The 13,760-nt window shown below is 53.9% G+C and overlaps 2 protein-coding genes across 4 annotated transcripts in view; one reads left to right on the top strand and one right to left on the bottom strand.

Moving 5' to 3' along the window:
- Positions 1–13,760, top strand: part of C5H7orf50 (chromosome 5 C7orf50 homolog) — a 102,124-nt gene that overhangs the window by 44,339 nt on the left and 44,025 nt on the right. The window lies entirely within an intron of this gene.
- On the bottom strand, positions 250–9,377 carry LOC110293945. 3 transcript variants are annotated; one of them, XM_021161848.2, is made up of 3 exons: positions 9,193–9,299; positions 3,605–5,135; positions 250–1,641 (listed from the first exon to the last, which is right to left on the bottom strand). In XM_021161848.2, exon 3 carries the CDS (start codon positions 1,619–1,621, stop codon positions 650–652), a length of 972 nt encoding a protein of 323 aa, XP_021017507.1. In that variant the 5' UTR covers positions 1,622–1,641; positions 3,605–5,135; positions 9,193–9,299; the 3' UTR covers positions 250–649. The 3 variants fall into 3 exon arrangements, with proteins under 3 accessions (XP_021017507.1, XP_021017506.1, XP_021017505.1); XM_021161846.1 differs by lacking the exon at positions 3,605–5,135 and adding an exon at positions 8,464–8,475 and having other exon boundaries at positions 650–1,659; positions 9,222–9,270; XM_021161847.2 differs by lacking the exon at positions 3,605–5,135 and having other exon boundaries at positions 9,193–9,377.

The following is a 13,760-nucleotide window of genomic DNA, read 5'->3' as shown; positions in this document are numbered from 1 at the left end:
CTCTGCCTCCCGAGTGCTGGGATTAAAGGCGTGCGCCACCACGCCCGGCTCAGATTTTTAAAAGATAAACCTAAAGGTTGTTTTTGGCAGGAATTCCATTGCCCAAATTCTCTGGCAGTTGAAAGCGAGCTGGCAACAACTGCACAGTACCAGAATGTAATGGCTATAGAGTGAGGGGCCAGGCGTGGTGACATGGCCTGAAGCCCCAGCATCAGGTGCGAGGCAGGAAGACTGAGAGTCAAGACCATCCAAGGCTGCAGTGAGATCTGGTCTCAAGAAACAAGACCTGAGGTGAGAGCTGAGTTTATTTCTACAATGCCTTTCCTGTGTGGTAAGATTGGACTGTTGAGTGGAAGGTGGCTACCAACAGGCAGGGTGGTCTGTCACACGAGTCCCACACATGGCCGTCATAGTCCGGACACCCTCCAGCAGACCCATGGTCTTTGGCCAGCCTTTGTATCCATGTCACCGTGTCTCTCAAGGTGTGACTGATGGTGTGGGAAGAGAAACTGTCTTGTTTTGCATAAGTTGAGGTGAATACAGGCAAGCCAAACATCCAAAACATATGAACCCTGCTCAAGCTCCCTAGTAAGGCAGTCTTCCCTGAACACAGCAAGGGGTGTGGCCTGTGCCAGCAGGCAGACCCTATCTAGCCCCCTACTCTGTTCAAGGACATGCTGTTGTCCAGCCCCGGTCTGCATCTCTGTGTGAGGCGCTCAAGGAGGCCAAGCAGCCTGAGCCTGCACGGTGTGTGGAGGAAGAGGATGGCCACCGCGTTGATGCAGCTCTCTCCAGACAGGGCCAGCTCTGCGAGGTTCATGAGAAGCTCATCCCTGGGGGAGCCCACATCCTTCCACAGCTTCAGCTGGGCCCGATGCAGGAGGACTGCATTGAAGAAGAGTCTACAGGCAAGCATGTTGAGAGCCACGGCCAGTGCCACCCAGCGCCCGGAGGCTGTGTCCCTTTGAGAAGGAGCCGCTCGCCAGACTGGCTGTGTAGCATACAGGAGCAATAGAACCATCTGGAAGCTCAGGGCAAGAGCAAAGCCCAGGCTAAACTTGACAATCTCATATTCGGGCCACGCAGTCAGCGGATCCGCCTGGCACATGGTGGTTGTGTGCAACTCCCCAGATGTGCCCAGCAGGGACACCACAGTGAGGGAGCTACAGACAGCACAGCCCCCAATGGCAGCTAGGCTTGCCACAGGCCTTGCCAAGAGCCGGCAGCAGGGAGATTCCGGCAGGAAGGCCAGGAGAAGCGTGGCTCCCTGCAGGTACTGGGCCATGAAGTAGCAGACATTGGAGAAGAATGAGAGTGCTCCACAGCCCAGGTTTGTCGTGGACATGTAGTCGGGTCGGACAGCAGCATTGAGGGACAGTAGAGTCACCAAGATACTAGTGGCTGTGAGGCCTGCAAGGAGCCTGTCCAGCACCCCCAGCCTAGTACGGTCTAAGATGAACACGCTCAGACTGAAGAGCCCCATCACTAGGCTCAGTGGGACGCACACTGCTATGTACACCTGCGTGCACCTAGAAATGATGCTCTGTGCTGCAATGACTTCCTCCACAGCCGGGGACACATGGCTCGGGTAGCGGACCCAGGACATGTTGTGACGGTCCATCTTCAGGAGAGCTCTCAGTCCTACAACAGAAGCAAAAGCTGTGTGGTCACGTGACTGGTCCAGGGAGGGGCACCTGTGCTATATAAGGGACAGGGTTTCCCAAGGATACCTAGTGCCAGCCTCTGTGTGAATGGAGGAAAGATGTCAGGACACAATCTCAGGTTCAGGCGTCTCCAACAGGCCTGGGGCTAAAGGGTGCAGGGTGAGGCGAAAGAAAGCCCAGGCACCCTCACTGCTGACCCCTACGGACCGCACTGCTGCTCGGCAGCTAACAGTGGCCTGTAAGCATGGCTCCCATGAAGGGCTCAGCTGGCAGTTTCCCAGAACAGGGTTGTAGGGGCCCCAGCACTTGCTGCCATTGCTGGGGACAGGCAGGCCTTTGCATTTGGGGTTCTGGGACATTCTAGAAGACTCCAAACAGTTTTGACCTTTGTAGGGACCTTGCTCTAGAAACCGGGGTGGCGTATTTTGGAGGCTGGGATGTTGTGGGAGCTCCCTGGGGTAGCTAGACCTCCTGCCCTATTGGCCAGAAATGACATAATAGCTGTAAATTCCTGGGCAGGGCTTTAAATAAGGATACTGACAGCCCCAGTACTCTGCCAGGCCATCTTTGGTAAATGAAATAATCTTGTTTCCATACAAATGGCCCCTTCCTCCCTTTAAAATTTAACTAAATAGTAGTGGAGACCAGGAAATAGTGTTGCTGTTTATTCAAAGGAAATTGAGGGCGATAAAAGTGGAGCCATAATTTTAATGGGGTTCCTGAAGGTTGATCTCGCTCCAAAGCCAGCTTTTTGTTTGCTCTGAAGAGAGTCCACGTGTCTGGGTGGTGTGTGTGTTTGTGTGTGTGCACATGCATGCATGTGTTGGCCTGGACTGGCTGGTGCATACCTGCATGATGTACCTGCTCTGTGCTCAAACTGAGGTTCTATGTGTGCATGTGGTAGTTTAAATGAGGCGTCAGACATCTGAATACTGGCTTCCTAGTTAGTGCTGTTGTTTGGAGAGGTTTGGGAGTTACGGCCTTGCTGGTGGAAGTGTGTCACTAAGGGCTCACCTTGAGGTTATAGAGCCTCCCTCTCCCTCTGCCTCTGCCTCTTCTCATGTTTGTGCTGCTCGCTGCCATGCCTCCCACCATGGCTGTATGAAGAATCTGTATTTCTCTACAGTAACAAAAACCAAAGGCTACAGCAGCTGTTGCATGTGAAAACATGGAGGGAGATCCTGCTTCACCTGTAGACAGGTTCCTGACCAGAGAGATGAGACAGGAGCGGGGGATGGGCAGGGAAGAGCTCTGTGCATAGAGGAGGGTGGACAAGGGCCAGGGGTGTCCTCCCAGCATGACTGATGGGCAGGAGTGCACAGAGCTGGGAATGCTTTATGCTGTGTCCATGTGTGGGTGGGTGTGCGTGAATGTGCCTGTGAAGGCAGAGGGGACTAGGGGCGTTGTTCCCTGAAACTGGGCTTATTCGGGTCCTCTGTAAAAGCAACGAGCACTCCTAATCCTTTCTTTGATATTAAAATCAAGTTCTTTGCTTTTATAATTTTTTATCATGTAATTTTTGAATTATTGTCACTTTTATCTTATGCGCCTGCTTGTTTTACCTGCATGGATGCTTGTATACTACATGTGTGGTTGGTGCCCACTGATGTCAGAAGAGGGTGTCGGATACACAGGGAATTAAGTTACAAACGGTTGTGAGCCACCAAGTGGGTGCTGGGAATTGAACCAAGATCCTCTGGAAGAGTGGCCAGTGCTCTTAAGCCACCGAGCCATCTCTCCAACCCCTATAAAAATTTTTTTAAACTAATTTTTAGCATTTCACAATGCACAGTACTCTAGATTCAGGAGTCCAGGCTAGCCCCTGTCTGTTCACAGGCACTACTCTAGATTCAGGAGTCCAGGCTAGCCCCTGTCTGTTCACAGGCCTCTTGGGTTCTAGGCTTTAGGACCCGCCACAGTCATCTGGTCATGCACTGTACCTTGCCATCCTGTCCACCCTGTCAATCTTCAGACCCAGAGGACAGTTCTCTCTGAGTGTCCCAAGTAGCAGGAAGGTTGACTGATGAGTCTGAGGCGTGCTCAGTTGTTTACTGTGCCACCACTACCACCGCCAGCCAGCCCTTGCTACTCCCCGTGGACCTGCAGGAAGGCTTCTCATGGTATCTGTCTCTTTCAGTCTGAAAAGACACAGCAGTAGCTGTGATGGCTTCCAGCTGCCAGTGCTTAAGAAGCCAGCGGCGTGGAAATGAAGAGTCATGGCCAGCCCGGGGGGGAAGCAATTTCAAGTCTGTCTGTCTTGTCAGGTGGAATGGGAAGTCATCTTGTGATCTCTGACCATGGTGAGGGAGCAGAGCTGCTGAGCAGACATCTGATACACCTCTGCGGCCGCTCCATGCCTTGTGTGTGGTGTGCCGCTGGGTACTGTGTCTGTGGACATTGATCACCAAGGGCCCTTCTGGCTTGCAGCCGTCAGCTCTGCCTCCAGTTTCCGGGCGGTGGACTAGGATGGTGCTCCTCACCACAGGCTGTGTGATTCCATCCACAGGGGAAAAGGCTGCAGGCTGCCACCCAGGGTAGAGGGGCCTTGCTCAGGTCCCAAGTGCTCTAGCCAGGGCATCTTCTGGCACCATCTGGGCCTACACAGGGCCTTCATCATCTCAGTTCTCAGATCTCAGTATTCTGACTATGTACTGGGTACCAGTGCCCCTTCCCCGCCGGGAATGTGAGAGCAAATAATTGTCTCCTGAGGGGCAGACACTGGTGCTGCACAGCCACACTTGGGGCTCGGCTCCCTGTACCCAGCCTGCCCAAGTTGAGGGTTTCACCAGAGTGCCACCTGTGCTTTTGTCCTTCAGAGCGGGTGGAAACCCATGCAGACTAGATGAGCTTGTCTTCCTCCTGATCCTCGGAGCTCTGTCCTAGAGAGGCCAGCTAGGGAAGGAACAGCCAAGAGCTTTCTGTGCACAGCACACCCTGGCACACCTTAATGCCCTACTACTATCTGCCGTCCTGTCTTTGTTGAGGTTCGGAGGGCCCAGTCATTCTTGGGAGCCGAAGGTCACGTGCTTTCAGTCCTAGCAAGCACCTACCAATATGTTGGATCTGACAAAACCACTGAAGCCCTCCACTGCCAAACCTTCTGCAATCTGCTCTTCAGTGCCCAGCCTTCTCCTGGCACCCTGTGTCCTGGGTTCTCTGTAGCCTGAACAGTTCCTCAACTCCTCTTCCTCCATAGTGCACCTCAAGCGGGATGGAGAGGTGGGGAGGGAGGGAGGAGGCAGCAGGGCTGCATAGGGAAGCCAGCCTGAGCTCGGGTCCCAGTGTTCTCCCACCGGGTAACTAGTCCTCTGGAGTATGCCTGTCTGCCAGCACTTGCATCTCAGTTCATACGCGCACTAGGACAGCCTGAGTTGGTTTGCCTGGCTCAGCCTGGGAGTTAGTACCACGGAGACCTGAGCCCAGGGTCAGCCTGAGAACGTGAAGCTCTTCCCCAAGTCTGTTTGAAAGACTCTGTAGAAAGGACACATACTCTTCTTGACAGGCGCCACCTTGACTCTGGTCACAGCCCTCACTCCACACAGCTCCCTCACTCGACACAGCTCCCTCACTGACCGCACTTGGCACCCAGGCACCCAGCCCCAGCAGCCATTTATCTGCTTTATCTTTTACAACTTGGACACGTCCAGAGTAGCACATGGTCTCTGCGGAAGCCTTAGGTCTTGCATTTGTGTACACAGGAGGTGTCTGCCTCCCTGCCACTGTGTGTCCTTGTTGTCCCTGCCTGCCCCACTAGGACTTCTTCCTGTCACTAAGAGGTGCACACAGTGTTAGACAGCAGCTCTCACACAGCTGCTTTCTGCTCTCTTTCATTTTTTGGGAGGGAGCACATATCTGAGAGTGGCATAGCTAGTTCCAGGGTCACCTGAGGTCACCAGTTTTCCAGGGTGGCTGGACCATCTTACTCTCCGACCACAACCCAGCCCGACTTCTTAAAAAACCTAGAGCACCACAGAAGAGAGCCAGAACTCCATGGATGCATTGCAGACTGAGAACCTGTGGCCTCTCGACCCTGCAGAAGGGCCGCCAAGGTCAGCTCTGTGTCCCTTGGGAGCTCCCCAAGGCTAGCGTCTGAGAATGCTGTGTTCCTGCAGTGGCTCTTGGCCACCACTCTGTAAATAGCCCTTCAGAATGGTTCCTGGAAGTGGGCCCCTCACCCAACACCCCTTAGGTGGGGAGAAGACAGTGCACATAGCCCAGGACATTTTCTAAAAGCCAGGAGAGAGCTTACCAAGCCCTTTCCACATGGGCACAATGCTCTTACAGCTCCTTTCAAGCCACACTTATTGTACAGATCTTTCCAGTAAGGCTCATACATTGTTTTCAGACAACACAGAAATGACATGAATGTGTGAGATTCTATTGTGTGATCCACAGGTGGCACATGTGGCCTTACATGTATGTGGTACAGTAGGCAAAGTGGCCTCGGCATCCTAGGAGGACTTCCTGGCTCCCCACTACCTCCACAGGTTTACTGTGGTGCCCCACAGACTGCCGACCCAGGGAGAGGAGGCCTGCAAATATGGCGTACAAGGGATCAGAGGTGGACAGCGGATTGAGGAACTAAGTCCAAAGCTAGTACCCAGAAGATCAGAGCTGCCCTGAGAGACAGTTCCTGTGTCTGACCCGCTGTTTTCCACCCGGCAGGCCCCACCCTGCTCCATCCCTCAGCTGTCTGCTCCTTTTGGCAGGACTCAACCATTCTAGCGCCTCTGGCCTCGGCTCTGTAAATGTTTCCATTGCAGTCTCCTGCCCTGTAGCCTGGGGCAGAGCCACTGTGAGTCACCCTGTCTGTTTCACACACGTGGTCTGGTGCCCTGCCCAGCCCCTGTCCAGCCCTGCACAGAGGTGTAACCTTGGAGGGGAGCTTGGACTGACATCACAGTAGTGTGCAGGGCCAGTAAGGGGCCACCAACCTCTGACCCCCAGCCCAGGGATCTGGAAAGGCAGTGCACGACTCATGGACTGGCACAGTGGGCAGCAGGGACAGCCTGACTGTCCTCATTTGTCCTTTTGGTCCCAAGGCTGTCGGTTTCCATGTTTTTAGAAACAGAAAAGTTACCCTCATTAAGATAAGGATAAAAGCAGTCTCTTGTTTGTTTTTCTCGAATCTTCCATTATGGTGCATATGCCTTTTGTGTCCTGTAGATGTGTGTGCACGTGTGTATATACCAGGCACAGACCAACACACATGTGTACATGTGCACATACATAGGTAGATATGCATCTGGATACACAGAAACAAAAACATGCATGTACCAGGTACACCCTGACGTGTAGATATGTGCACACCAGGCACATGAACAGGCAAACATACATTCACATGTATGGACACATAGATTCACACTAGACACATCTTTACAAACATGTGCACACACCAACATAAGCTGTGTATACATGTGCACATGCACACACAGACACTGGCCTCTAGGCACTCCACATTCTTCTAGTCCCCGTGTGCGATGGGCCAGACTAGCACTCTAGTCCAGTGACCAGTGGCCTAGCTGGGCAGCCTGCCTGGCCTCCCACAGGCTTCCTGCTTCCTGCAGAGTGGTTGCTCTCTGGGCCCATGGGTAAGAAGCAGAAGTAGAACCTCCTGTGCCGTCAGATCAAGGCTTGGGCCTCCTAGCATCCCCCTCCCCCTCAGCCTTCGTTCCGGGAGACCTAGCACACTTCCTTCCCTGGCAGCATGTGGGGGGGGGGCGGGGGGGCTGGCTCTGTGATTGTTTAATAAGGCCTGAGTGTTCCCAGTGTCCTCCATGAGCATCGGAGCTGAGAGTGGAGGGATGACCCCAGAGAGGGTGAGACCCAAACCTTGGAGGTTTCCGAATGGCTTACACATGGCTGTGTGTGGCACCTTTCCCACAAGGCTGAGCTTGGGGAGTGCTGAGAAGCAAGCTCGCCCTGAAGTCAGCCCTGAGCACTGGAGCTGACCATCCCTGTCACCAGGTACCATGTGCCACCTGAGGCCCTCAGCTGTCCTGAGATCTAGTAGCTAGACTACAGTGAGTGATCCAAGAGATTCCTCCAAAGCAGGATTCACCTGAGATGACAAGCAAGAGGTTGGGCCGTCCTGTGCTGGGCTGTCCGGTGGGGAGGGCGGAGCTGAAGTCACTAGGAGTGGTGTTCACCATTTTCTGGCTTTCCGTAGTCTTGGTTCTTTCTGCAGTCTTCATTCACTTACTGTGGTTCTGTGAGGATCTGCCAGCCTTCATACTATAGTGTGTGTGTATGTGCGCAAAAGGGGGGGGGGGGGGGGGGGATATGTGGGTGTGGGTGTGTGTAGGGGTGTCAGATGATCTTTTTCTGTTCTCTGCAATATCAGGTACCCTAGCAATGGTGGCAACAGGGGGTGGCAAAGCAGTCTGGCCTGGGCCACAGTGGCAAAGGCTTTTGGCAGGAAATCCTGAGGGATTCTCTCTGCAGCCTGCCCTCCGTGGCCCCTCCCTGCTGGCCCTTCCCCCAGCTACAGGTCTTCCTGGCTCTTTTGGTCAGCTGCTTGATGGCACCCTGCCTGAGCTGGGTATGGGCAGGAGCAAGGTTTCTGGTCAGCCAGAGCCAAACAGGTGAGCTCCAGAGGAGGGGATAGGAGAGCAGTGGAGCGCTTGACCAGAGCAGCTTCCCAGACGGGCCAAAGGCTTCGTGTCCTGGCTTCCTGTCTCATCACTCTTTCAGATGGAGTAGATGTCTGTCTCTGGTGGCCCAGTGAGCCATCAGCACTACAGCTGTGCTCACACATGTCTGCTGGGAGGTGAGGAGGTTTGGGTCTGCTAAGCACCACTGCAGAGCGCCCCTGGGAGGACGCGCCTGACAAGGCATCCAGCTAGCTAGTGGCTCTCCTTGCCTTAGCTCACAGGGACTCACGTCGAGGGTGTCACACCTGAGTACAAAGCCCACCATGTGCAGAGGTGGCCAGCCTGATCACCCCAGTTTCCAAAGGCTCTCTTCCAGCCCCTGCCCGCTAATGCCGTCTAGGCTCTAGCCTCACCCTGCTGCAGTCCAGCCAAAGCAGTTCTCCATTTCCAGGTTTCATGCGCCATGCAAGCACGCATTCCAGATGTGCCCACTATAGAGCACTCTTTATGTTCTGCCCCGCCGGCCTCTCTCCATCCCCCACTCCCGTCCCCAGAGCTGAAGTCCTCTCATAGCAATTGCCCTGACAGCCCTGCCTGCCAACATGAGCTGTACTGTCTGACCACTTCTCATTCACTGTGGAAGCTGACCAGAGCCACCCTTGGCCCTTCAGGAAAAGGCTACATCACTATACAGAAGGCTAGAGTTTCTTTCTTTCTTTCTTTCTTTCTTTCTTTCTTTCTTTCTTTCTTTCTTTCTTTCTTTCTTTCTTTCTTTTAACGTAACGGAACTGACCTGTCTCATAAAGAAATTGGCTTGCACAAACTTCCCACAGCTGTGAGTGGCCCCTGGGTGCATTCTCTGGTCACTCAGAGGCAGGAGGGCAAGCTGGGTAAGCAGGGCCGCTACCTCTCCAGGACATAAAAACAGTGCTCACCTGTGCCAGCCCTGGGATCCACACAACGCTGTCAGCACTGGGGGGTTGCCGTGAGGCTGGGGCATGCTCTCTGTTCATCCAGTCTTCCCTCCATTGCTCTACACTCTCCAAAGACAGGCTGGCACAGACGCCCACAGTTCCTAAGGAAAAACAGGATTTGGCCTGGAGTCGTCCAAACCACACACTGTGTTTAAGCGGGCTTTGGTTGGACCATGTGACCTAGAAGAATCTAAATGGGCCTATGTCTGAGGTGGAAGAGTGACGTGTGTGTGTGTGTGTGTGTGTGTGTGTGTGTGTGTGTGAGAGAGAGAGAGAGAGAGAGAGAGAGTTTCCAGGGCTTTCTTGCAGAAGTGTGCTGGCCACTCGCAGAAGGTCCCTCCCAGAAGGCAAAGACATTTGTAACCTAAAATAGGAGCTGAAGCCCCACCCAGCAGGAAAAAGTCCTCCCAGCGAGTACAAACCAGTGCATGGAACCTTGCCACATGGATGAGGGTCTTGTCCCTCTGTCCCTGGCACAGGGTGACTCAGGACAGTGGACACTCCAATCTGGATGGCAGGTGACACCTGGCACCCCTTACTATCCTTGCACCAATGGCTGGAGCTGCATCTCGGAGTTGCATGGGATGGGGCTGTGCCTAGACATGATGCCAGAAGGCACATCTGCTTGTGTCGTCTCTCTGGGCCTTGCTCAGGATGCCACGATGCTGGCTGAGATGAGTTCTGAAGAGAGAGCCCCAGCCAGATGAAGGTAAATGGTCTTGGGAATACTTTAAAGATCTCAAAGTGCAGTGGGCTTTACCTGCACTCCCACCCGCCCCCGGGTATGCCTACTTCTGCAGTGTTGCAGGCTGGTCATGCGGTATCAGCCCCAAGCTGCCCTGTGGTACTGGTCTCAGGCGGTTCCTTCAGCTTCCTGAGTGCTGTAGGAGAGCCATCCCAGCGCTGTGCCCGGGGCCTCTGGGTAGTTTCTGTGTGGCCTACTGCTGTCTGACTTGAGGAGTGTGTGTGTGGGGGGGGGGGAATGGTGTTAGAAAGCCATTAATTGGGGACCTGGACTCCTGAGTGAATTTTCAGCCCTGAATGCCAGATGCTGCCCCGGAGAGGAAGAATCTAGTGTGAGAGAAGTCTGAGGAGGCACTAATGTCTCAGGTCTCGTCTCAGTGGCCCCTCTTTTCCCCTTCCCATCTGGTGTGTGATGAGCGCCTGTCAACCCACAACTCCGGGCCAGCTTCCTATGTGTCCCTGTGTGCCTCCTTCCTGGCCATGAGGTCAGTGTGGTAGCATTCAGCTCATGGACTCTAAGGCCAGTGGGGCCACCTCTGGTACTTCCTTATTTGATGACAATTCTCAGGGTGGCCACTGGCTATGACCTTCCTAATGGCCTTTGACAGTTCTGTAAAACCCTATAGTGTCACTCCTGAGAATGGCCCCATGGGTATCAGGCTTCCATGACAGGATATGGCCTGTGGGCTCACCGGCTAGCCTCCTTTGCCTCACTTGGGCTTTGTCCCATAGTGAGTGCCTAGACCTTCTCCTGGGGACTGGACAGGCAGGCACAGACGTAGGGTGGGGACCCTGGGGCTGACAACCCTCTTTGTTTCAAATTCCGTTTATCTGTTGGTAAGGGAAGTATAGACTTCTCTGAGGCCCGCCACTGTGCCCTCTGTGTGTCACACACCCTGTCCCCTGGTGAAGGGACAACCTCATGTTAACAGTCTTCTTCTGGATCACAGAGAGGTACCTAGTGGCACCTCTAGGCCCAAAGGGAGGAGCTCTGGGGACAGGCCGTGGAACTAGAGGCTCTGCAGTTCAGCTTGAGCCCCAGCCTGCCCCAGCCTCAATAGCTCAGACACTGCAACCTCAGAGGGACTGCAGAGCAGGCTGCAGTCAGTGCACAGATGCGTAGCCCAAGCCTCTACACCTTGGTGTGGCCCCGCATGTCCTTGGGTCCTAATGCTTCCCCTGACCCATGCTGGTCCTTAGGCTGAGCCAGTGCGTGGGACACCCCTGGCTCTTGTTTGTGCCTAGACAGAACTGTGGCTCCTCTCTCCACATTCACTGTTGTGTGAGCTTTGGAGTTAGACACCCCATCTCCAGGCCTTAGTGTCCTGGGAAGTGAGCAACGATAGCCCCCGAGCTCAGGTTGACTCGTGGGTGTGGTGGCTCTCCTGGATGGTGCTGGGTAAATTAATTCTCATGGGCGTTGCAGGGCCCCAGCCATAAACTAACCACCTCCCAGACCATTCCAGCCCAGAGACCACTTCCTTGATGTCACAGGCCTTCTTCAGTTTGTGACCTAAAGCTTAAGCCTAAGCTTGTGATTGCTTGGACATGTGCTGTCGAACCCAAAGTGCTGGCCGGAACCTTTGCTCTGACCTGGTAATAGAATCCAGGGAGCCGTGTCCCTGGGCTGCATGCTCACGCTGCTGTAAGCATTCAGAAGCATGTGGCCCCTGCATTGCGTGCACATGCTGCCGTGGGAATTCAGAATTGAGGAAGACATGGCCCCAGACTGCATGCTCATGCTGCTGCAAGCATTCAAGATGATGTGGCCTCCGGGCTGCGTGCACATGCTGCTGTGGGATTCAGGAAGACGTGGCCCTCAGACTGTGTGCTTGTGCAACTGTGCTCAGGACCTGCACAGCCCATAGTCCTGCCCCACAGGAGCCCCCAACACCAAGGGCAAAGTCTATGCTGGGTGGGAAGGAGGGGGGCATACACATTTTGCATAGGGAAGGAAGGGACAGTGGTTAGGTATGGCTTCCTTCCTCCCTCTTTCCCCCTGCCATAGTGTGGTTCCTCACCAGCTGGGAGACTTTGGCTGCCCCCACCATGGCTCCCCCCACCCCCATTAATCATTTCTCCAGCTGAACCTGTGGTGAGTGTGGTGGCTGCCTTCCTCCCTGTCCCCTCTTAAGGATGCACCTTGGTTTTTGTTTAGTTGGTTTTTTTGTTTTTGAGACAGGGTTTCTCTGTGTAGCCCTGCCTGACCTGGAGCTCACCATGTAGACCAGGCTGGCCTCAGACTCACAGAGTGAGTTTGTCTCTGCTTCCTGAGTGCTGGAATCCAAGGGGTTGTGCCACCACACCCAGCAAGGATATACTTGATGTCACGTGGGCTGTGATCACCTGGCCACAGGCCACAGATGGTCTGGGCAGCAGGGTGTCCCCAGGTTTTTCTGTCTGCACAGCTGCTGATCCTTCCATCCTCCCAAGTGCGCTGGGAACTGGGGGTGGGGAGGAGGGAGGCCCACAGGATGGCCCTCCTTCCCACAAAGACGCAGAGCAGACTGTTCACATAGCCAGGTGATGGAAGCAAGCAGAAGAGCACAGCCGTGCGTCTGTCCTGCAGACATCCTTCAGCATGGAGATGATGATGGAAGTTGTAACACACAGCAATGCCACGCGCCTTATGATTCCGCTCCTCAGATGGGGCTCCTCAGTGTCTTTTCATATTGCGTCAACAGTGGTGACTTTTCTGATTCCCTCGACGCTGCCACAGCTTTACATTTTAAGCACAGCTTTATCTGAGGGTCATGTTTATAATTCTGTTTTAAACATAGAGTTTGGTTAGGTAGGGCACATGTATACGGCTAGGCACCCTCACCAGACTCAAGTAGGAACATTGTCAAATTTTCTAGCTGGTTGGTAGCTCACCCCAGCCCCTCTGAGCCCTGAACCTGCTGCACTGGGTATACAGAGATGGGCAGTGATCCCACGTGTCTGAGCTGCTTTGTGGGGGTCTCCAGAACACAGCCAGCACTTCTCCTGAAAGTCTGCAGAGGAATGGTGGCCACCACATGTCTCTTAGAAAGCAGCTCTGAGAGACCCTTTTGCCTCTCTCTGTGACCCTGCAGTTTGGAAAGGTGGTGGTTTGGGGGCATTGGCATCTGCGGGCCTATGGAAGGAACTCAGTATGTGGTCTAGGGGGTGGAGGGTCATCTTGCCATACAGTGTCATGCCAGCTAAGGTGAGAACTAATGACTTTGGTCTTCCGTGTGGCAGCCCAGGGGTCAGGAGGACAGGTTCACAGAATGACCTGTATGAAACCTTTTCCATGATGAGGGCTACAGAAAATCAGGAGAAGGATGCCAGGGACCAAGGATTGAAAGGCCAACATGGATCCGGTTTTGGCTAATGCTGGACGGCATAGGACTTTCTACCTGGTCCTTTTCTGTTGTGGGACATCTGTCCTCATTGTGCTGTGCTTGGCTTCTCTCTGTCTCACCTCCTCCCCATCTATCTGGTATCTTAGCTCTCCATCTGGCATCTTTCCTCATTTATAGTGGCACTATTATAGGCACACTGCCTACCAAGCTGTTTTTGTCCAAGCACGTACATTTAGGGGTACAAGCTATTCTGTGAACTGTCTACCTGGAGTAGTCAATGGGTCTGTGCAGGTTGGACCTGGGATCTGTTCTAGGCTACTGTGGCTTTCCTACCAGGTGCTGTAGACTGAACCTGCAAAGGATCCTCAGGGGAGTACTGCCCACATTGTGATGTGTCCCCGATAAAATACTAACTGATTGCCTGGCTGACTGTGTAGTGACAGCTGCAGACCCTTCCTT

The sequence above is a fragment of the Mus caroli genome, chromosome 5 (genome assembly GCF_900094665.2).
Source record: "Mus caroli chromosome 5, CAROLI_EIJ_v1.1, whole genome shotgun sequence".
In the NCBI taxonomy this organism is placed as follows: Eukaryota; Metazoa; Chordata; class Mammalia; order Rodentia; family Muridae; genus Mus; species Mus caroli.
This window is presented reverse-complemented; position numbering and strand designations above follow the sequence as displayed.

Bases quoted from the DNA above. Each gene is read 5' to 3' on its own strand.
- LOC110293945 (XM_021161846.1), bottom strand. From the start codon at position 9,270: ATGAACAGAGAGCATGCCCCAGCCTCACGGCAACCCCCCAGTGCTGAC.